Source organism: Ambystoma mexicanum, chromosome 3p (assembly GCF_040938575.1).
Source record: "Ambystoma mexicanum isolate Mex_15411 chromosome 3p, UKY_AmexF1_1, whole genome shotgun sequence".
Lineage (NCBI taxonomy): Eukaryota > Metazoa > Chordata > Amphibia > Caudata > Ambystomatidae > Ambystoma > Ambystoma mexicanum.
The window spans coordinates 949,216,198-949,239,030 of record NC_090925.1 but is presented as its reverse complement, the minus strand read 5'-3'; the positions used below and the strand labels follow the sequence as shown (position 1 = coordinate 949,239,030).

General features: G+C 45.2%; 1 protein-coding gene across 1 annotated transcript in view; it reads left to right on the top strand.

Annotated features, from left to right (window-relative positions):
* The first annotated feature begins 1,345 nt into the window (after nt 1–1,345).
* MYH7B (myosin heavy chain 7B) overlaps nt 1,346–22,833 on the top strand; it is an 84,762-nt gene continuing 63,274 nt past the window's right edge. The window contains exons 1-10 of the mRNA XM_069652259.1: nt 1,346–1,503; nt 1,879–1,982; nt 7,021–7,164; nt 8,871–9,027; nt 9,833–9,860; nt 16,860–16,956; nt 19,459–19,479; nt 20,369–20,461; nt 20,850–20,913; nt 21,011–21,109. Coding sequence (XP_069508360.1) covers nt 1,404–1,503; nt 1,879–1,982; nt 7,021–7,164; nt 8,871–9,027; nt 9,833–9,860; nt 16,860–16,956; nt 19,459–19,479; nt 20,369–20,461; nt 20,850–20,913; nt 21,011–21,109 — 907 coding nt within the window. The 5' untranslated portion in view covers nt 1,346–1,403. The remainder of the gene's footprint in view (nt 1,504–1,878; nt 1,983–7,020; nt 7,165–8,870; nt 9,028–9,832; nt 9,861–16,859; nt 16,957–19,458; nt 19,480–20,368; nt 20,462–20,849; nt 20,914–21,010; nt 21,110–22,833) is intronic.

Below are 22,833 nucleotides of genomic sequence, written 5' to 3'. Positions count from 1 at the left end.
CATTAATTTGTGCAAACAGCTCCCACCCTGCTTGTCACATCCCAAAGGTTAAGGGATGTAGCAGCTGGCCTTGCTGATTAAAGCCGTTTTGATTTCTTTTGGAAATGCACAATATTTCCTTATTTATTTGGGAACATTTCTAGAGCACGTTGGATACAAAAACGATTAAAAAAATAATACCACAACAGTAATTTATCAGAGCGTGATGCAAGTGTGAATATTGTAGCAGCAGCATCTGATAGAGAACAGGCTTAAGATGCCCCCATCACGCTACCTCTTGGTAGTGATAGCAACAGACATTCAGAGCAAGGATTGAATGATACAAGCAGCCGTATTCACCATCAATTGGGGATCTGTGGTGCAACCTATACAGTTGAGGACTAGTGTGAAGGGTTGAATAACCGGGAGTTCCAAAGCATATCACTTTCAAAAATAGATATAAAATATATGAATGTATATAGTTCAATCTGTACGAGCAATGATTAGATTTGTGCAAATATTTTTCTAGAAGCAGAATTGGTGGACCCCAATCTTAATCTGCCAGCGGAGAGCAATTCCCAGGGATTCCGCTCTTAATTTAGGCAGTGGGCGGGAGGCACCAGGTACACAAAAATGTCAGCTAATCAGGAGGCTGGAATTTCCAGTGCACTGTGGTTGGCCGTATTGAATGCCATTTCTGCCAATCAAAACGTGTGCAATTGTAATGGCCGGTGCTGATGGAATTTCCATTTCTTGCGGCTGTGTGGAAATCTGCCGAATACAAGAACCCAAGGGGAGACAAAAATCAAATTGTGGTGGGGCGTAACGTTCTCCTTATTCGCCATTCCACAGCACAGTAGAGGAATGAGCACTTTCGCCCACCCCTAGAATTAGTTAATGTACACTTGTATTTCTATGCCACATTGCACCACCACTCTAGAGTGTGCAAGGTCATGTATGCATTAAGCCGTGCATTTTCACCGCTGACAGAGAGACTGGATTGCTCCAGGAATAGCCCAACCACTGAGGGTGGTAATAGTTGGGCAATGTACTGGGACTACTCCTGCAACTTCTATAATAAGCCTGTTCGTTGGGACCATCTTCTGTTTTCTGCACAACCTTCTTGCTTCTGCGCCTTTCTGATACCCCTGTTCATGTGTTCTTTCTTTAACCATTTTTGTAGCCTTGTCAACTGGAAATGCCACGTCATGCATAAAATATAACTTTGGAAAAAAAGTGAATAGGCCAGCCAAATGTTGCCACCATGGTGTCCTCTGGTAGCCAATGTTTTTGTAGTGAACATGTGCTCTAGGCAAGCTTCACATGATATTGAATATTCATTCCTCTTTATTTTTTCCTCCCCAGTGGTCCGGAGTGTCCAGGGTCCTTCTACTACTGCCCCAGTCCTCAGAAGAGCTGCCACAATGGCTCATCTCCAAGACCTGTCCGAGTTCGGCGAGGCAGCGGACTACCTCCGGAAGAGCGACAAGGAGCTCATGAAGATCCAAACGATTCCCTTTGACGGTACATTGTTGCGTATTACAGCACATGCTCAAGCGTACTTGGAACAAAAGATACGGCTGATTGTAATGAGCAGGCTCACCCAAACAGGAGGCTGGTCCTTGATAGCTCATTACCATGAGCATGCTAACCAAAATAGGTGTCAGGTCTGTCACAGCTCATCAAAACATACTGGCTCCTCTAAATGGGAGACCGGTTCCTGACAGCTGATCAAACACCTCAATGGGAAGCCGGCTCAATAATAACTGATTATAATGAGACGGTTCCTCTCAACCAGGAGCGCTCAATGACAGCTCATTACTTCCATGCAGATGTCACTGTTATTGTTTGTGATTTTGCACTATTTGATGATTGTTGTCTGTCGTTGGTATTATGCAGGTAAGAAGAAAACCTGGATACCGGATGAGAAGGAAGCTTATATCGAAGCGGAAATTAAGGACTCGTCTGGAGGCAAAATCACAGTTGAGACCAAAGATAAGAAAGTAAATATACTATTGAATGTTTCCAACCATATCTTAGTCAAAGTTCAGACTCGTCAGGGGGCAGAGTCGTGTGATGTCCATGAATGTGTGGAGCTAACGAAAAAGTCCATGGGGAAGGGAAGACCCTCAGAAATGAATGCAGGTCATGATGTATATAATGTTACTGGGCTGTCACATGTCCTACTGTTCGGTTATTTGGGTGTGAGATGTCATGCTATTTGGGTATTCGGGTGTGAGATATCACGGAATTTGCTTACCTGGGGTCAAATGTTGTGTCATTTGGTTATTCGGTTGGGAAGTGCATTGTACCCCGGTTGTTTATGTATGAGGGTCATGGTATTTAGTTATCCAGGTGCGAGATGCCGAGTTACTTCGGTGTTGCCCTCTGTGATGTCACGTTATTTGATCATTATTTACTGGCTAAAAAGTAATAGAGCACTGTACACAAAAGTCGACATGCACACTAGAAACCGTCCAATCCACATTGAACATGGAACATGCAGAGAATTCACCCCGGCAGATTAAGGCCTGGACTTCAGCAAACATAAACAAAATCCTTTCTCAATTTTACAAAAAGAATTGTTTGAATACGGTTTTGAATTCATAGTGAAGTGCATGAACAAAGGTACTAGGCTAAGGATGATGGGCAAAGCTTTCGCTACTCTTGTCGCTTCGATAGAGAAGTCTCGCTTCCTTATTCTTTGCGCTCCGGATAATGGGATCTCTATACAGGCCAGGGCTTGATTCCAAGAAGCCCTCTTATCTCCAGATAAGCAGAGCTTATCTCCTAAATGCACAAGTTTTGTGTATTAAAGCTTTTTCAACTGAACACAAGCTTTTAGTGCCAACCAATTTGGTGGGGGTGATGTGGTCATGCCCTTTCCTGCGACTAGCTGGGCTGGAGCATGCAGAAATGATATCAGTGGCAGCCACAACATGTCTGGCAGACCTCCTCCGGCCACATCCCTCCTATCTAGATGCAAAAAACAGTGCTTGGCTTTAATGTTGTCCTAAAATCATGGAGGAAAGGATCGACACATGAGCACCCCACGGGTACTCGAGAGCTAAGGGGATCTGGAGAATCCCTATTAAACTAACTTACTTTGATTATAAAGTAAAGATGTAAACCACTCCAGACCTTCCCTCCAATCTCCATCAGACCCAAGAAGACAGATAGCAAAGCCCCATCATCGACCAAACCAAATGCCACTGAGTGGCCTTGCAGCACATGCAGGCGAGGTTCCCACCAATCAACAACTTTTGGGTATTGTTTATCAATTGAAGAAAGAGTAGCCATCTGTAAGCCTCAATGAAGCTTTAAGTTAGACGGATACGAGTGCAGCAGTTTGTGATGGTCAATGTGTCACTGAACTTGGGTTGCAACAATTTCTTCCATAATGTTCCCAATAAACGTGAAATTAGTAAAATATGGCAATTCCTTTTGCTCAAGGTCTTTTTTGCATTGACAGAATCTGACCAGCCTTTGACCTAGATAGAAACGTGTCTTGTGTTGGAGTGACACTCACAGGAACTCATTTTCTATAGTATCGTAATGTGAATGGAAGGAGTAAAAGCCTTAAGTAAGGCACCACCATTAAGCAGGTGGACCCTATAGGGATCCATTGTAAATGCTGCCTGCCATGCTCGCATGGTGGGCAGCGTTTACAATAACAATTAAAGTCTGCCAGACATGCATACGAGCATGGCAAGCAGCGCTCACAATAAAAAGTAAACACTGCCTGGCATGCAAGCATGCCAGGCAGCGTTTACCCACTTTGCATGGCAAAGTCCAAATGTGCAGGGAAAAAGGCAGTCTGCACACATATATGCTGCTTTTTGCCATGCACTTTTTCACTGTGCTGCGCAAATGACAAACATTTTGAGGCCTGGAGTCACCTGGGTATTTCAACACGTAATGGCTCTCTGCCACCAAATTGCTCATTTTATGAAAAGGAGTTCCACGGTGTTTTAGCAGAGGAATTAGAGCCTATGTAGTTAAACTTTAACCAGAGAAACTTGAAGACTTTCACTGCATGAGAAGTTACTTGAACTGAAGATATAGCAGGAATGAAATCGAGCATTTCCACCAATCGAAATTACTCCCAGTTTGGCAATCTCTATAATTGGCAAGTCAAACCCTTGTCACCTTCCCTCTAAATGCTATATAATAAGATCAGTTTTCAGAATAAAGTAATGTTTGATGTCTGAATATTTATTGTAGGTGCAGACTGTATGCAATGATGAATAAGGCCTTACTGTTTTGCTCTACTAATTGTGTAAGAATAATGATGCGACTTTGCAAGCTTAATATCTTACTTTCACTTCTTCCTAAGAAATTTTAATGAGTTTTTACATTGTGTTTCAACCTGTCTAATTGCTTGCTTTTCATCCAATTTCTCCTCTTAATATTCGACATCCAACGCATATAATTTGAACAGATTTATTGATTTTAAAGGATCATGAATATCTGCTTCCTTTTGCAAAATATATCTAGAGAAAATAGTAGTTGATTAGCTATTTGATTTACAGAAGCCTTGCACCCCACAGGCATGGACTCCTGATAAAGGCCATCAGGGACATCTTTAAATGCTCGAGTTTACTTGGTTTGCCATTTCGTTGAACCCTTCCACTCCATGTTTATGAATGAAACATGGAAATGGATTGGATAATGGTCGGACGAATCTATGATCGTTATCTAATTAAGAGTCATAAAGAATTAGGCACAATAAGAAACTCTAATACATTGTCCTTCTGAAGTGTAGCTTCTGAGTCCAATTGGCACAATTGTAAGCATTGTATAAGATTAAGAATTGTTCCTTTCATATTCTTGGTACTAGAATAAGTAGGAAAATTAAAATCTCCTAAAAACAGTTCAAAAGATAAATTACAATCACTAATTTTCTTGAACATGTTCTCAAAACCCCTTCAAACTTTAAGTAAAGAAACTGTGACTCAGAGTAATCCGGTTATTATGAACTGTGGAGATGGGAAATAAAGATCCTTTACTCAATTTATGGGCCTGATCCTGAGTGCAGAGTACATATTGAGAGCAAGGTACAATAACTTGCATTAGCACCTTGGGCGGGGGTGCCAGCTAATCAGGTGGCTAGGAACGCGGGCTTTGCTTTGCTCGGGCAGTTAACTAGGGAAGCAGGCTGTTACCCCGCGATGTTGCCCGTGGAACGGGTACATAATATTGATTGACTTGCAGAGCCAATAATGTGTTTAGCGCACCAATTCGATAGCGCTGCTGCCCCCATCCTGTCCCTCCGCTTGGCAGTTGTCCATTGTGAATTCCAGCTGAAGGTCTGTTCTGTGAGTTACAGACTGCATTCTGAGCAGCCTGATTGGCTTTCCTGCTCTCAGCACTCCGGAATGTGATAATTTGGTATGAGATGTCAGATTCTTCAGTTATCCATTTGCGAGGCCATCTTTATTTAACCAAAGGGGTCTCCCAAGATCTCTATATCCGTTTTTGGGGCGATGAATAGAGGAAGAGGCACGGTGTCCTGAACCAATACACCCGCTCGATTGTAATAGAGATAAGCATTTAACTATGTGTAAGGTAGAGTGTCAAAAATGGCTATTGGTGCCCACAGTGCTCTTAACATTTAAGATGCTGGCTGGTGTGGAATAGAAATCCCCTGTAATTATATTTTTTAACAACTTCACATTACAGAGAGAAGTATTATTACCCTCTTGGACCCTCTTAGATTGAGTGCGGGGTGGTTTGAGTGTGGGGGGGGGTAGTTTAGCTCACCTGGTCAGCCTTCTTCTCTCTGCTCCACTCACCTTCAAAAACTAAAATAAATCTCTTGGCAACACTGCCTTTGTTTATTAAAAGAAATGACAGACCAAGCTCACAAGGCAATGCAAGGGTTGTGCAATGCCACGCTAAATAGTTATTCTGTGCAATTTGGCACGTTGCGTGATTGTGGCTGCTAACTGCTTTGTTCGCCAGGTGTGTAGTTATGACATAGCAGGTTTGTGGGCTACTGAGATCTGAAACATTTTAATAGTCCCTGGAGTGTCAAAACAGGTGTAAAAACCATGAGCAGAAGGTTTACAAGCACCCCATACCATTTTTTAAATGTTTTGGCTGGTGGCTCTGGAGGGCAGAATGAAAATAACCTTTCTGTCCCCCTAGTCCATTCCGCCTGCCATAAATGCATACATTAAGGCCAGCATCTTAATTTTCTGTTGGCTTAAATGTATAGGATTCCTATAGAATTCGGAAGCCTTTAGCACCTGCTACTATCTGCAGGATTCCATAGGAATCCACGTTAAAAGACCCCCGCCAACAGCGTTCCTGGCGGGGGTCACTTCCACTCGTTTAAATGACAAAGTGCAGAGAATGTGCCTAAACCCTGGTGCCACGAAATTTGCGTTCATTTATGGCACTTCATAGGGCAAACAAGGGAAATGACACAGAGGCGACTGCAGTGCACACACGTGCACACTTTGGCAGTCCCCTCTGTGCTATATGCACTTCATTTAAATGACCCCCAGACGTTTCAAGAAACGAGAAGACAAGGGCCATGCTTATTGGTTATTCAGGGATTAAAGGCCAAGCGTTCTTAAGGTGGCGGTGTAATGCTAAGAGAGTAATGAGTTGTGTGATATTATTTGTTCGTGTTGAGTGTCATGTCGAGAGTGTATTGTGTTTTTTGTATAATGGACTAGGGCACAGAGGTGTGAAATGCTGCACAGTATTCTGGTGTTTGATGTGTTATTTCAGATACTTGGATTTGGGTTGTCATGCCCTGGGTGTGTGTGTGTGTGTGTGTGTGTGTGTGTTTAGGGTATTAAGGATGAGATGTCATGATGATGTATCTATGTGTGTGCCATGTTAGGGTATAAGGTCTGAAATGTCGTGTTTAAGACTATGAGGGGTGAACTGTCTGAGGGTAGAAGATGGCGCCTTAGAAATCACCCTTAAATGAATGCATCCCATGTGGGTGTGGTGTCCTTGCTTGGTGGGCGCTCGTTTTCCCTGTCTAGGGGCTGATGTCTCTCATGCTTTTGTTCCCTTCCTCAGATTCTCGTCGTCAAAGAGGATGACCTTCAGCAGATGAACCCCCCCAAGTTTCACATGATCGAAGACATGGCCATGTTGACCCACCTCAATGAGGCGTCTGTGCTCCACAACTTGAGGCGTCGCTATGCCAACTGGATGATCTACGTGAGTGAAGGCAATCAGTTTGGCTATGTATTAGGAGATTGGCACTCTGATTGAGTGACTGAGTGAAAGTGTAAGTGTGCAAATGTGTGTGAGCGGGTTTGCAGGTGGATACAAGATTGTGCACACGAGTGAGTGAACGAACGTGTGAGTATGTAACTGGGTCAAAGTGTGACTGCATGACTGATTAAGTGAGTCTTCGTGCACATATGAATGTGTGAGCGAAAGTGTAAACATGTAAACAAGGAAATGCCTGGGTGAGCGTGATGATCGTGCTGGTAGCAGATGCAGACACGCCATGCATTAAGTCAGGGACCAGGATCAGAGCGGGCACCGGCAGATCCAACTCCCTGTCCCGATCCCCATCTTTTGCACAACCATATACCTTAGGTCTGTCCTGGGTGGTTGCTAATGACACTATGCTCATTCACCCCTTGCTCTATTGACTGAGGGTGCTAAACGTGCCAGTCATCTTTAGTGACATGGATGTCTTTCCACTGGGAACGGTCATAAGACAAGCAGCTCCTCTCATATTGGCATCCAACAAATCGGCAAGCGTCAATGTCTTTCAATTACAATAGACCTATGCCCCCTTTACCCTTATACCCTAGAGGCAAAAGGTTGTCCATCCTTGTACCAAATCGTAGAATTACCAATTTATCTCTCTAAACACTCAAGACCTGCTATGCTAAGGTAATCTACTCACAAAAACCTTTAGTGAATCGGGGGCAAGGAAAGAGTTACTACCCATCTCACTAGAACATACCTTAAAACAATCAGTAAGTTACCAACCCAAATGTACCAAGGGTAGATATCCTTACACTGGTGCGGATTCGGGCTTACACTGAGGAAAATATCAGTGATGCACATGTACTTTCCATCGATGTGTCTAGTCTACATTTCAAGACCTCAAATCAGGCCATCCAGGACAGTGGCCCAACTATTGCTAAGCGCAAGTACAGCTCCTGCTTCACTGGCTCGCACCTACTCTGCCCATTAAATTTGCAGTGGTAAAGACTGGACACATTTTTAATGTTTAACATAGTGGAAAGAAAGCATCATGCCTGGTTCTCAAACCCATATTTGACTTTGTGAGAATCGGATACCTCCCAAACCAAATGGTGTTCTTAAACCGCTCCTCTCAGTTCGTTTGGGATCTATGATGTCCACCGCAGCCCGTTTTCCTACTTCCTGACGTGGGACAGCAGCATTTTTCCCCACTCTCCCAGCTGGCCCTCTTGGAATGCAGTGGGGACACTCTCACAATCCCCATTCTCGCATCCGCCCCACCCTCCTCCAGCTATCGACTGCACAGTGCTCTGCAGGGCACACAAATCCAAAGTCCCCTTGTGCACTCCCTTCCCCATATTTCCCATGAACTCACTCGAGAACATTTTCCAAAGAACTTGTATTGCTTACTTTAAAATAAGAATGATCGAAATCTGCTTATTTTGAGAGTAGCGGGAGGTTGGATCACTGGATAGAGGGCTTTCCTGTGCCCTAACCTCCACTCCTAGGCAATGGTAGGAGAGCGGCCATACTTGTGGTTTAATCCGCCGTTCCCTGAGCTCGAAAGACAAAGGGGTATCCTGGGGAAAGCTGCCCATCATCCCAGTTCAGTTAGTGTTTGCAAAGCATTCACTAGTTCTGTAGACGTTCTTTTCCCAAAGTGCTTCGCTAATGATTACCATCTTCCCATCTCGTTCCAGACGTATTCAGGGCTTTTCTGCGTGACGGTGAACCCATACAAGTGGCTGCCAGTTTACACTGCCACAGTGGTGGCCGCTTACAAAGGGAAGAGGCGCTCAGAGGCTCCGCCCCACATCTATTCCATTGCAGACAATGCCTACAACGAAATGGTTCGCAGTAAGTACCACCTTCCTCTGGTTGCTCGTGAGCTTAATATTGGTTTTCAATTCCCCTGCACGTGTTTCAATTTGCAGTCATTTATTTCATCTGGAATTTGACCTCTTAGCCCATATTCTACATTAGCCCTGACAAGCTTGGCCTCTCGGATGCCCTTAAACGGGCAGTTGTTTTTCTTGTTTTCAAACTGCTTAGGAACAAACTCGATGTTTTGCAGCACTAAAACAAACCAAATGGATCTTAGTCACAGATCAAAAAACACTGACAAGGTGATTAAAGAAATAGTTAATGGGGACAAGAAAAAAGTACAACAGCAGCCAGATGGTCTTTTGGAGCAGTGCTGGCAAAGCCACGCTTTGTAAAGATCCCGTTTTTTATTTGGCCCTTAAGGATGTTTCTGAGTGCCATGAACTTTGGTAGATTGATAACTGTGGAACAGAGGACTAGAGCCAAATGCCAGATTTATCTAAAAATGACTTGACCCATCCTAACAGCCTTTCAGGGGCAGGGGCAGAAGCTTGTCCGGAGCCACTTGATTTTACATGTAAGGATGGGGCTGTTTTAGGGGAATTCATGGGGAAACAGTGAGTGCCCTCATGTTGCTGTTGTCTTGGTGGTTTACCCCTTACAAGGTAGTTGAAAGTCAGTTGTTGCTAACTATTTCTTGAGAAGCTTCCTGCACTAGTCTCTTTAGGCTTGTAACATTGGCATATCCTTTCTAATTTCCCTATCTTGAGTTTTGCTGTTCCTCCAGATAACATATTGAAGTCAGGCTAATATCCTGTATGTCAACCTTTTCTTTCAGATCGTGAGAACCAATCCATGCTCATCACGTAAGTCATCTTTGTGGCGTCTGTGGTTGTGTATCTTTTCTCTATTTCTGTGACCACGCAGTGTAGGGATAACTGCTCTTTCTCACTCATAGCCCAGACCGCAAAATGCAATGTGACCTCTGTCACAGAGCCAGGCAATGTTTTCTTGCCATGAGGGAATTATATATCATGTCTCTTAGAGGAAATGAGGGCTGTGTATAGTTGAGATGCAGCTGCCTGCACTCAGGTTTACATCCGCCACAGATAGTGTCTACAACCCCAAGGGCTCTCTGTCTGTCGCATTAGTACCACAGGTTTGTTATCTGCGACCTAGGCTTTGTCATTTCTACCGCAGCTGCTCCCCCATATAGCACCCCCAAGTTCATTGACCTAAAATCCCGGTGTTGGTAGATTGCTGTGCATTACATTTCCTGGCAGGAGACTTTGTCACGTTTTTTCGCAATGCATTTTGCAGCACATATGTGTGGGGGGTGGGTTTAAAGGAATAATTAAGGTAGGGAGTATAAGAGGGGCTCTGGGCGGTCGTGCCATGGATATATATGTGCAAAAATAAACAAAATCTCTCACGAGGAAATGTTTTCAGCCCAATCAACCCAAACCAAAATCTCTCCTCCATATTATACAGTCGATCTCCTCTGAAGATTTGTGTTACCTATGTAGAGCAAGAGAGAGAGAGACACCCAATTTTACAAGGGAACATCACCCATTGAGGAGAAAGGTGATGACTACATAATGGTGGAGAAACTAGCAAGCTATTTTTCAGTAGGTGTTGAAATACTGGTTGTAGATGGCTTTAGCAAAGATTTCATCAAGCTGGACTCACTAAATGGAAAACATTGGTGAAACATATTTCAAGGGGTTAGGAACGCTGACCAGAAACCTCAGTGTAAAATGATTCCCCCAAAGAGGCTGGCTGAGTGTGCAATGGGAGAATGATTCTATGAGAGCAAGCACACTGGCTGGAGACTGGTGGGAAGTATTCCATGAGCGATTGGCTGAGGCTGGAGGTTTTAGGACGAGTGGAGTGTTAAAAGAGATAATGATTGGGATGTTATAAAGGGAAATTGTAGCTTTACAATGTAGGCAATGGCCTGATTTAAGACGACACAGTATGGGGGTTCAGTTCGTCAACGGGTTTGGTTTAGTGGTAAGGTACAGTTCCTTGGAGGGTGATAGGTCTGGTTTTCTTAGATGTACTTGTTCTAAATTACTTCAAAGACAGAACTCATCAATACCATCAACCACCAGCCTCCTTAAAACAGATTCCACCATGAAAGCCCTCAAACTCAAACTGAGAACATATTACAAAACCAAATCTCGAAATTCCACTCACAAAGCAACGAAAATCACAGAAAACCTAGAAAACCAAACCCTTAATCAGAACACGAGCATGATAAAATAAAAACATACCGCTTGTGAATAATAACACCAACACAAAACTCATCTGACACTTTCAGACCTTTTCAAAATCCATCCCAATCACAAAGCTCAAATAAATAATTTGCCACATGTCGCTGAAAACACAGAATGCATGTACAATAATCCTGCCAACATAACTTAGCAAAAGAACCCCAAACTGAGACGTTATCAGGAACAACCCCAGACATACTGTAGAACTCCTCAGAAAGTACTGCAAACATTGAACTCATTAAAAACTAGAGAAAAAACTGAACTGGATACAAGAAACGACCCCAACTACAGAACTCATGTGAAATGACTTCAAACCGAAAACTGATGAAAACATTGGCAAATATATAGCTCATCGGAAATAACACCAGAAACAGTACTGTCCCTTCACACGTCTCATCAAAAATGAATCAAAACAGGCATACATCAAAGAGCTCATCAAGAAAGACTCCTGGTAATTGCAAACACAAAACATAGGAAAGGTAACCCCAAACACAGAACCTATCACAAACATCGGCAAAACCCCAAACCCATCATAGCCCAAGACAAAATGCTAAACCGACTTTCAGTATAAAACACATCAATAACCCTCTCCAAACCCAGAGCTCATGCTAAAGGATGACAAAAACATATTTAAACAAAAAAGACTTCAGACACAGGGCTCATCATAAAATGACTCTCGATCCCGAGGACAGAACTAAAAACTACGTCAGACGCAGAGCTCTTTACAAGGATCCCAAACACCACATCCCTTTGCAAATGACTTCAAACGCTGAACCCACATACATGATGAATCAAAAACATACCCAACAGAACATCATTCATCAAACACATTTCCCAACATACAGAGTTAATAAAAAAAATCCCCAAACGCAGAATTAATCAAAAAGGCACCAACAAAATGATTGATCTGAAACTGAATTTGACACAGCTGTGCAGAAAATAGACAGGTTCTTGCTCAGTCCCCATGTCTTTCAGAAGCAAAGACCCGTCTCTCCTGATTTATTCATAGGCCAGCCCCCCTCTTCTTAAAAAAATAGATTGCCAGCATAAAACTCAGCAAAAATTACTTCAAACCTGCAAAACAACCCCAGATCAAGACATTTATCAGGAAACAAACCAAAGTACCAGCCTCATAAAATGGTCCCAAGCAAAGAACGTGCAAGAACCCCACTACCAATATCATAAAGTGTCTAGAAAAGCTGCCAACACCAAACTCTGGCCTTTGAAACACAGTTTACTTGATGTATAAGCGCCTTAAAAATGCACAATAAATGCATTATCAAACATGACTCTAATAAGAGTTCTCATTAGGAATAAACAGAAGTGTTGCACCCCTCAGACATGATTCTAACGTAGAACTCGCCATAGCAATGCTCACGATGGCACTCATCACATGTTACCCACAACACAGAACTCTTCAAAATGACTGCAAGCAAAGAACTCGTCAATACAACTCCAGCTCACAGAACCAAACTGGATAGAAAACAACCCAAACAAAAAGCTGCTCGAAATATTCCAAATGAACAACTATACAAACAATTATACCAGCCTCAAACATAGAACTGGTAAAAACATCCATCCTGAAAACAGAACTCACTAAATAGGACCATAAACACAGAACCCATCAAATCTAAAGCATATAAAAAGAATCTCTCCATCTCCCAGGAGGATAGCTCAGAGGCAGCGTGCTCGACTTGGAAGCAAGATGACACAGAGCAACACAGGTTCGATCCCTGGGTCCGCGCTTAGAAACCTCTGGGTATTAAACCTCTGGGTATTAAGCGCGTTATAAATAACCTATCATATCATATATCATATCTCCAAGCAGCGAACTCCAAAGGGCTGCAAACACAATAAACATCAGCAACTACAAACAGATCGAATTTATTCCGAGACAGAACTCGTCACAACGGACCCTGCATATTGAACTAATGAAATGGATCCAAACACAGAGCTTATCAGGGATTACTCTAAACTAAAGAGACATACATACCCACCTTTCAGAGACACATGATTTCCCAGATGTGTGGTACTTATCCCATTCCTATCACTTGTTCTTCTTGGGGGGGGGGGGGGGTCACTTTGTAGGGCTGTTTCTAGGGTCTTCTCTCTGGGTTTCGTGGAAAAGGGCGAGAGGGGCCCAAGTGTATATTGACATCTGGTGCCAGGACAGGAATGCATGGGGGGAGGGTCTTCAGGAGAATTGGCAGGAAATGCCCGGGGGCAGAGTAGGTGTGAGAAACGTAGAAGTACAAACAGGTGAAAGTAGGGTCAGGGTACAGACTGAGGGAGGGTAGATTACGGAGTGTGTAATGAGGCAAGGAAGGTTTCTGTAATTCTACCTCACATAGCGTAACATTACCCAAGTCAAAATACACTTGAACTTCCCACACAACACAACACAGGATGCAGCTTCCAGTGTAGTGAAGTCAGGAGCAAAATGGCGGGCAGGAAATGGTTGGGAGCAGAGTCTGGCGCCAACACTGCTGTGTTGCCATCATAGGGGCAAGCAGAGGTTTGGAATGACAGGTGGTGAAGGAGGGCTGCATCTTTAATGCGAGGCCAGGCATGCAGTGTGCACTAGAATTGACAGTGAGGATGATACATCCGCCCAGTGTGTGTTCAGTGATTGAGAGATGGAATATGCCAATGGTTGTTTTAGGTGACGACAGGGCAATGAGTGCTGATTGCTTAGTGCCAGCTGTCCGGTCCACTCAATGCCCTCAGTTTGGTGGTGCCGCTCGAGAGCACACAGGAAAAAGACCTGTGGGGGCATGACTTGTGTGATTGTAGCAGACAGGAGTGTGTGCTGACTAGTAGTGGCTGGAGAGAATAGATGCACGTGCAGGGGACTGCTTGTGGGTGCATAAGACAGACCACAGATTCATGCTCACCCTGTGGCAGGAGTACAGCAAAGGTCACATCCTGGCCATGGTGCGTTAATAAAGAGGCTCGCGGGGATGAAGGGGGAGGGGGGCTTCCCGTGGGTGGAACAATAGTTACACGAGATCGGGGGGGGGGGGGGGTTATTTCCACTCGCCTCTGCTGCCCACAGAGGCTAAATAAAGAGCTCTGGAGGCCCTCTGGCTCTCGTGCCAGCGCTGCTGACATGGTCTCCCGAACCATAGCCTAATTAGGTAAGGCAGGGCGTGAGGGCCTTCGCATGTTTGGCTGTTGTCCCGAGCTAAAACAATAAGCCCTGCCTTTTGTTATCTCGGGCTATTACACGGAGGCTTCCGGTGGCTTCCGAAGGAGGTCGCTGTCTAGGAGCAGAGGCTCCCTCTAGCGATACAGGGAGGGAGAGCAGCTGCTGGCTCCACCAACACTGTGTGAGTAGCAGAAAGCCTTGAGAAATTCCGAAAGCTGCCCGGCAAACATTCCATTAACTGGTTTGTGAACAAATAAACCTGATTCGGAGTCATACCAAGAAAACATTTGCTGTTGCTGATAACTCAGGCTTCCTCCGTGAATCCTATCACAGTCTTATCACTCTCTCAACGTACCTTCATTCAGAGTCACCCATCAGTAGGGTGGCCATATTTTCAAAATAAAAAACAGGGACGGCCACAAACATAAAATGGCAGCCCCTTCTGCCCGCCTTCTTCCCGTATGTGCTCGCAATATTTCCAGGACTGAACTGCTATCCTACAAAAAACCGTGCGGTTTTGATTTTTAAGATAATCATGTCATTAACAAAGGAGCTTTTGCTCTAATTAATGTTACACGCTTTCCTATCTATTTGGTTTCCCAGCCAGTCTGTGTGACTGAAACTGGGAATGTGCATGGCGGGTACGTGAAAGGCTGGGATGTCAGAGGAACCCGCAATGTAAAATGTAAACTATTCTGATGCTTGCATGGTATATAATTGTTGCCCACCATCAGTATTCAGTCATTTCATAGTGGTAACCTTCCCTTTATCCGCAAAACAAGGGACGTGGTTTAAAATTAAAAACACCCTCCTCATAAATTCGATGCCATTCCTCGACTTCAGTGTGACCCAACTCCAGCAATTCCACATTGTTCTTCCCAAAACATGTTTATCTCCATTGACCTCAATGGAATCAACAGGTTGAGAGGTATGTGGTGTTGTCTGCCCATATGGCTGCAAAATTGGGGACATTGCCGTTTCACTTGTAAGAAGGAGTCGATGGCCCACGCAGCTTTAGCTTACTAGCCTCCAGGCTGTGAAGGCAGTGTTTAACACAATAAATCGTCTTCCCTTGGACTATACTATGCCCATGGGGCTGCGATAAGCATTCATGTCGCAGAGCTCGGTGCAATATGTGCTCGAGAAAGCACCATTACATCAGCATGCTCCGTTCCATTCGGGTGATGCAAGTCCAGTCCTGGTATTAACTTTGCATTCTGGAACTTGCAGCCCGAGGTTGCCCCATTACAAACCCACGAATACAAGTCCCAGAATGCAAAGTTAAAATCAGGACTGGATTTGCATCTTCTGACTGAATTTGGACAGGTTGGCATATATGCTCGCCTCAGCACCTCCCCGACATGGTGATACTAAGCCAGGCACTCACGTAGGCTTATTTCACCATGACATTTTAAAGAAAACATCATCTACACCACATTGTTCCACACTGAAGCGGTCCAGTGTGATTCATTATAAAACCGCAGTAAATAAATAAATCCCATCAATTGTAGTAACAAAAATGTGCTCTTAAAGTATATATTTTACGAGCATTGCATTAAGGGGCAAGAACATCTTTTTTAAGCCTGCATTCAGTCGGCAGTGCCCCGTGCTAAATAGCAGCCACAGAGAGCTCTACATACAAGATCAGCCCACATAAAGCTTGCTGTGGTGGGTTGGCCCACAGAAAGACCACTGCGCAGTGCTGGTGCATAAGAAAGTCGTTGTGTACTCTTACGAGGAGCATGTGTGCCGGTTTGGCGGGCAGACCGCTTGCTATGTAGAGTTATCCCAGATTGGTTTGATGTGTACTACTGGCCACTGGAAGTTCACTGCATAGGGTTGGCCGCACGTTGATGAATGTGCGTGGTTGCGCACTGGAAGATCGCTGTGCTGGGTTGACCACAAGAAGATCGCTGCTGCACAGGTTTGGCGACTTTGTTGTCTGCAAAGAGTTGACCACACGAATTTTGCTTCTTAGAAGATTGCCACTTGGAATTGGCCAAAAGTGGCTCACGACACTAGGTTGGTCCACAAGAATCTTACTGTGAAGGGTCGACCCCAAATAAAGGTTATTCCTCTTGGAAGGCCACAGAAACCTTGCTGTGTAGGGTTGGCAACAAGAAGCTCAGTGTGAAGGTTTTGCCATATAACTGTGACTTGCATGCACTTTTGGCCTGGGCCGGATTCAAACCAGTACTTGAGTGAATTGAGGCTCTGTGACCCTGCGCAGAGCTATTGGCATGCCTGCCCGCGCGACAGCCACTGCACAGACACCAGCTGCCATGCCCACATTGAGCCGCAGCCGGCTGTGGGTCATTATATGATGACATTTTGATCCTTCACCACCTGCTTCTCTTTCCAGGAATTGCTCTCATGATATGTGTGCGGCTCTTGATATTTCCCCCCTTTTTTTTGTATCCATATTTCTGTCACTCACTAAGCGGAGAATCTGGTGCTGGCAAAACTGTGAACACGAAACGTGTGATTCAGTACTTTGCTATAGTGGCCGCCCTGGGTGAAGGCATGGGCAAAAAAGGCGTAAGCTTGAACCGTCGCTGACATTGTGCTAAAATAACTTTTTTCTTTTTGAATTTTTTGATTAACTTTTAAAACCTAATTGTTCTTTTTCCATTTCTTTCCTTCTCAGTTTTACATATCATGATGCCCTTTCCACTTAAACACATCACCAGATGTAGGCCTTGAATTGGATTTTCCACTCACACACAAATAGAAAGAGGGACACCCACATAGACAAGTAGACAAACACGCACGCAAGATCCCCACAGGAAATGAACCCATATGTGCATAGGCATTCAAAAGCAAGGACACACGCAGAAAAGACAGACACAAACATAGCTATGCATAGGTGAAAACTCAGGGACACACTCCACGTATGCCAAAACATACAGAAAAGCACCCACAGAGTGACACATATTTCACAGATACACAGAAACACAAAATGCAATGTTCATTTATAAGAACAAAGCATTCCCTACCAAATCTTGTCTTCCTACTGTCCTGAGCCTTGTTCCCTGTGGTTTCCCTCATTTATCATTCTTTCCCTTTTCTTCATTGTGCTGTTTCCACTCTTTCTTACTCCTTTTTCCCCCTTCGTTATCATTTTGGGCCTTTTCTGTTTGACATTTTCAAGCTGTTGCTTTCTTCTTGTTTTTTTCAGTGCTTTGTTTTATTTTGTAACGGGCAACCTTACGTTTCTTGGGCAGAGCTAGATTGGGAAACCGGAGAACTCCTGATAGGCTGGTGGGGATGAGTCGGGCCAGTCACATATCTTGTTAGTCTGTGTCAGACTCTAACTCAGCCTACGATCCTTTTAGATCCACCGGCCTGTGAGCAAATCTCCTACGTACCCCAAAGCCCTGCCCCCCTCTGTGCCCGCAGGTCGATACTTCAGAATTTAGACACATGCGTGTGAAGCAACAGCAGGTGACATCTCAGGGGAAGCACTTAGTACTTCTTAGTTCTGGGTCAGATCACTTGGGCCACTCAACCTAAGATGGAATTGGATCTTATCATTAGCAACAAGTTCCAGTGCATTGCCACATGTACCCAGGTTCAAGTCGCCCAGTAAATGTGGTGGGAGGTTTTAATGCGGACATATCGGGAGACACTGCTGAAGACTGCCTCAGGAATGCCAAGATGCCGGAGTAAAATACTCTATTGTAAGCTGCTCGTCCTGTCCATTGCACAGCAGTGTCAGTGCTGCTCTGCAAGCTCTTATGTAAACCTTTAGTGTAGATGTCTACATATTCTTACAAACAGAAACGGATTGGTCGCTAAGGAAAAGTGTACATCTCACAAAGAGGAGCATGCTTCTGAAAGGGTGTTAGGTCTTAGTCTTAGAAGAATAACTGACCTTGTCTCCTCCTTAGTAGACATACACAGATGGGGCCTTGTACACAAACCTCCCAATGTACCTGTAGGCCAGCCATCAATCTCCTAGAAATCAAAGTCAGAAATAGGATCCTAGGTCTTCACCACCAAAGGTTGAACTATTGACGAGAAGAACTGGCGGTATTTAGGAGCAGAGTTGGTGTAGTGACAAGGCTTTTGGGAGACTTATCCTATAGAGCTCTTCTGACCATGCTGAGCCTGCTGGAGGTCTGTACCTTCAGGTTCTGTGGAATTAGAATGCCAAAGCCACGAGCAGTGGGTTGTCTTATTTGTTAGGGACAATCGAAAACAGCGGCAGCCATTGCTTCAGTGTAGACTTTAAGGGTGATCATATTGTGGGCAAGGAATCACACTCTAGTGCACAACATCACATTCATCCAATTGTATACCTTCTACTCCTTCTTCTAGGCCCAGAATCCCAATATTATAACACTCTGATATAGCCACCAGTCATGGATAGCCCATTTCAGCAAACTGAGTGCAGGGTCATCTAAAAAGGAATTGGGGAAACCACTGTATTCAATTGTTTCCTAAGGGATTATGTGTATATACAAACTAAGGGCAGTAAAAGGGTCTAAGCAAGTTTATCCAAACACACAAAAAGGGCAAAGTCTTGGTGAGCCAGACACTAATGCAAGTCTGTTAGGAAAACTCCCAAATAAACCTCAGAACACACCATGTGGAACAGGAGGTCTCCCCCCTGGCTAAAATGTACAGGTGATCCTCCAAGAAATGCCCGGATCAGGGTGCAACAGCAAACTTAAACTTGGTTTCCTGTGTAGCACACGTTACTCTAAATCCTGAAGTACCACAAGAGCCGGATGCACTCTGCTTTTTCGTTTTTGATTTTTTTTTTTCTTGCGGTGCTCATTGATTAACCCTTTTGGCCTTCCCTGTGAAACTCTTTTGGATCTTTGCCTAATATCTTTAACTTCTCTTGGGTGAATTGACAGTTTGATCCCTCAACCTGAGTCAGCTTCTGCTGAGTGCGTTTGTAAGCTGCAGTTATTGATGTGCTGTCTCGTTTACTGGTGTGGTGGCAGGGGATTTCTGTTGGAAAATGATGGGCATGTGGCAGGGTGATTGGATTCACTGCTCATAATCTCTGTTTATCCCTTTTTTCTGCAGGCTCCGGCCACAAAAACTGGGGTAAGTATAACATGTAGGAGAGGGAGTGGGCTAGCCCAACAGTCACATACTTTGCAATGGAACAATGGCCCGTTGCCTGATTTGGGGTAAACCGGTGTGAGATCGGGAGCAGAGTCGGGCACACTCACCTGGCAACCCAGAGGCCTGCTCTGGCCTTCCTGTTCTCTATCACCTTTGTTGTTATTATCATCATCATTATCTTTCATTATTAGGGTATTTATTGAGCGCAGGCCTAGCTTCAGGAAGCAACAGGCTGCTTTACAATCATAGAGGGAAGAACATGGTTTGGGAAGTAGAGCAACAAGGGAGTGGGGCTCTAACGTGGCAGGGTGGGTCATTTGTCAGCAATGTATCTAGAAGCAATGTTGTGAGAGCACAGTGGGGATCAGCTCACCCAGCCTCAGATAGGGTGGGGAGTGGAGGGTGTGTGGACCTAGGTGTTAGGGAGGAGCCATTCCTTTAAGGGAAGGGCCTTCAGCTCCTTCCTGAACTGTAGAAGTGAGGGGGCAAGTCTGAGGTTACAGAGCCTTGGGGCGTAGAGCGTAGACAGAGAAGGCCTATCTTCTGGTTCTTGCATTCTTGCACTTAACTCCGAGTTCTGCACATGAGTCAGGATTTTACTGGGGATAAGTGACGGTCTAAGGGAAAATGCCTGTCTTTTCCACCAATCAAGGGCAAGTTAAGGGCCTGGGCTAGAAGAGTATGGTGGGAGGACACCTGGTGAAGAACCTGTGGAGGGGTGAAACAAAGCAGTGCTTGGGGTGTGACTGTGGTGTTGCCCATGCCAGACCCCTTTCTTCTCATCTCTCAATTCACTGATTCAAGTACATTCATGTCTTCCATTCTGAAATAGTGAATGCCTCTGTTTGCTTTACTCTTTGTTATCTAGGGTACCCTGGAGGACCAAATTATAGAAGCTAATCCAGCTATGGAGGCCTTCGGCAATGCAAAAACCTTGCGGAATGACAACTCCTCGCGATTTGTAAGTACTGAACCCAGAAGTGTGAGTGAGTTTATGAACTGGGCGACTGGGTGAATTGGGTGGCTGAACGGGAAAGGTGGTGGGCTGGGTGGGTGAATGGTTGATTTGTATGCCCCAGACTGCCTCCAAACTCGCGCCTTGAAACACTTGTGAATTGGCGCGTTACAAATGCCATATCATATCATATCAAACCCAGGTGAACGACTAGCAAGAATACAGGCACTGTATTTCACATGGAACTGCACCTTGGTAATATAGGACAACATAGTGTTTCATATCCTTCGAAAGAAAAGAAAGTATCTTTGGCAATGGCATGCAGTGTTGCATGCATGCAGCGTGAGATGCACTCAGCTGAAAGGCAAAAAAACAATATAACATCACTTTTCAGGGAAAATTCATCCGAATCCATTTTGGACCAAGCGGGAAGCTGGCGTCTTCGGACATTGATATCTGTAAGTAAGCGATCCTTGCTACTCTCCTCCCTGGCATGTATCATGAGGCCATGTCACGATGTACACTGACAAAGGCCTCTCTTTCTCTTTCATTTAGATCTCCTGGAAAAATCCAGAGTGATTTTCCAGCAGCCGGGCGAGCGCAGCTACCACGTCTACTACCAGATCCTCTCTGGGAAGAAGCCAGAGCTGCAGGGTGAGCCGCGCTAGCCACGGAGGGGGCACACGCCTGTGCAGGGGGCGGAGCGAGACCCCAGGTCCTTATCCCCTTGCCATGCAGTACGGAGGGACCATGTGCATAGAACGTGCGTGACCTTCAGTTCCGGGAACGCACTTAGCAAACTTGATTGACCCATTGGCACTAAAGGGCCAACATAAAACACATTTCAGTGATATGGAGGCATATAGTCACCCGCGGTGTAATGGGCACCACAAGTGAAGACAGACAGTGCAAAATCATCCAGCGGGCAGCACATATAATCACTTATGGGTCGGGGAGCCCATAAACCATAAATAGGCGCGGTCCTGTGGGCCATTATGGTTTATTACTCTGTGTTCCTTTCCTTTCTGATGCCATTTCTGGAGGTAGTCGAGCAAGAGAAAGGTGGCAATGGTGTGCAACTCCTCAGCCTGGGCGGCCTCCAGTTCAGACTCTTGAGCCCTGATTCACAGGGCGTGTTCCTTCCAGGAGGGGGGGGGGGGGGTTGCCATCATGAAAGGCTTCTGTGAATTAGGCCCTTAGAGAGGTAGCACCAGCCCTGTGTATGCGTCCCTCTCACAAACACACTGCCATGTAGTCAGGGCTGCATGTCAGACCACCCCCCAGAGCCACCCTCACAGCGGTCAGAACATTATCCAAGTGTTATCAGCATAGTCACCAGCCTTACACCAATGATCCTTACAAGCCCGAGCTACAAGCGCATCCCTGTTAGACCACACTGCACTGACATGCCTCCCTGATAGCCCACACTGCACTGAAATGCATTAGCCCACACTGCACTGACATGCATTAGCCCACACTGCACTGACATGCCTCCTTGATAGCCCACACTGCACTGACCTGCATTCCCGTTAGCCCACACTCAACTGACATGCATTCCCGTTAGCCCACACTGGACTGAAATGCATCCCCGTTAGCCCACACTGCACTGACATGCATTCCCGTTAGCCCACACTGCACTGACATGCCTCCCTGATAGCCCACACTGCACTGACCTGCATTCCCGTTAGCCCACACTGCACTGAAATGCATCCCCGTTAGCCCACACTGCACTGACCTGCATTCCCGTTAGCCCACACTGCACTGAAATGCATCCCCGTTAGCCCACACTGCACTGACATGCATTCGCGTTAGCCCACACTGCACTCACATGCATTCCCTTTAGCCCACCCTGCACTGGCATGCATTCCCGTTAGCCCACACTTCACTGAAATGCATCCCCGTTAGCCCACACTGCACTGACATGCATTCGCGTTAGCCCACACTGCACTGACATGCCTCCCTGATAGCCCACACTGCACTGACATGCACCCTGTTAGACCACACTGCACTGACATGCACCCCGTTAGACCACACTGCACTGACATGCACCCCGTTAGCCCACACTGCACTGGCATGCATTCCCGTTAGCCCACACTGCACTGAAATGCATCCCCGTTAGCCAGTGCTTAAGTGGGGTAAGGAATTGAGGGGGGGCCTCGTTTGGGGGCATGGCTTTCATTGTGGGCGTGGCCTAAAAGTGCAAAACTCAAAGTAAGGTGCACAATCATATAAATGTATGTGAGCATTTATATGTTTGTATGCGTACTACTATGGTGTGTGTACTTTTCAAGCCACCTTTTATAAACATAGACATGTGTAACATAATTCTATGTTTCTAAAAGATGGCTTTGACACGTACACAATTCAAGGCATCTTTT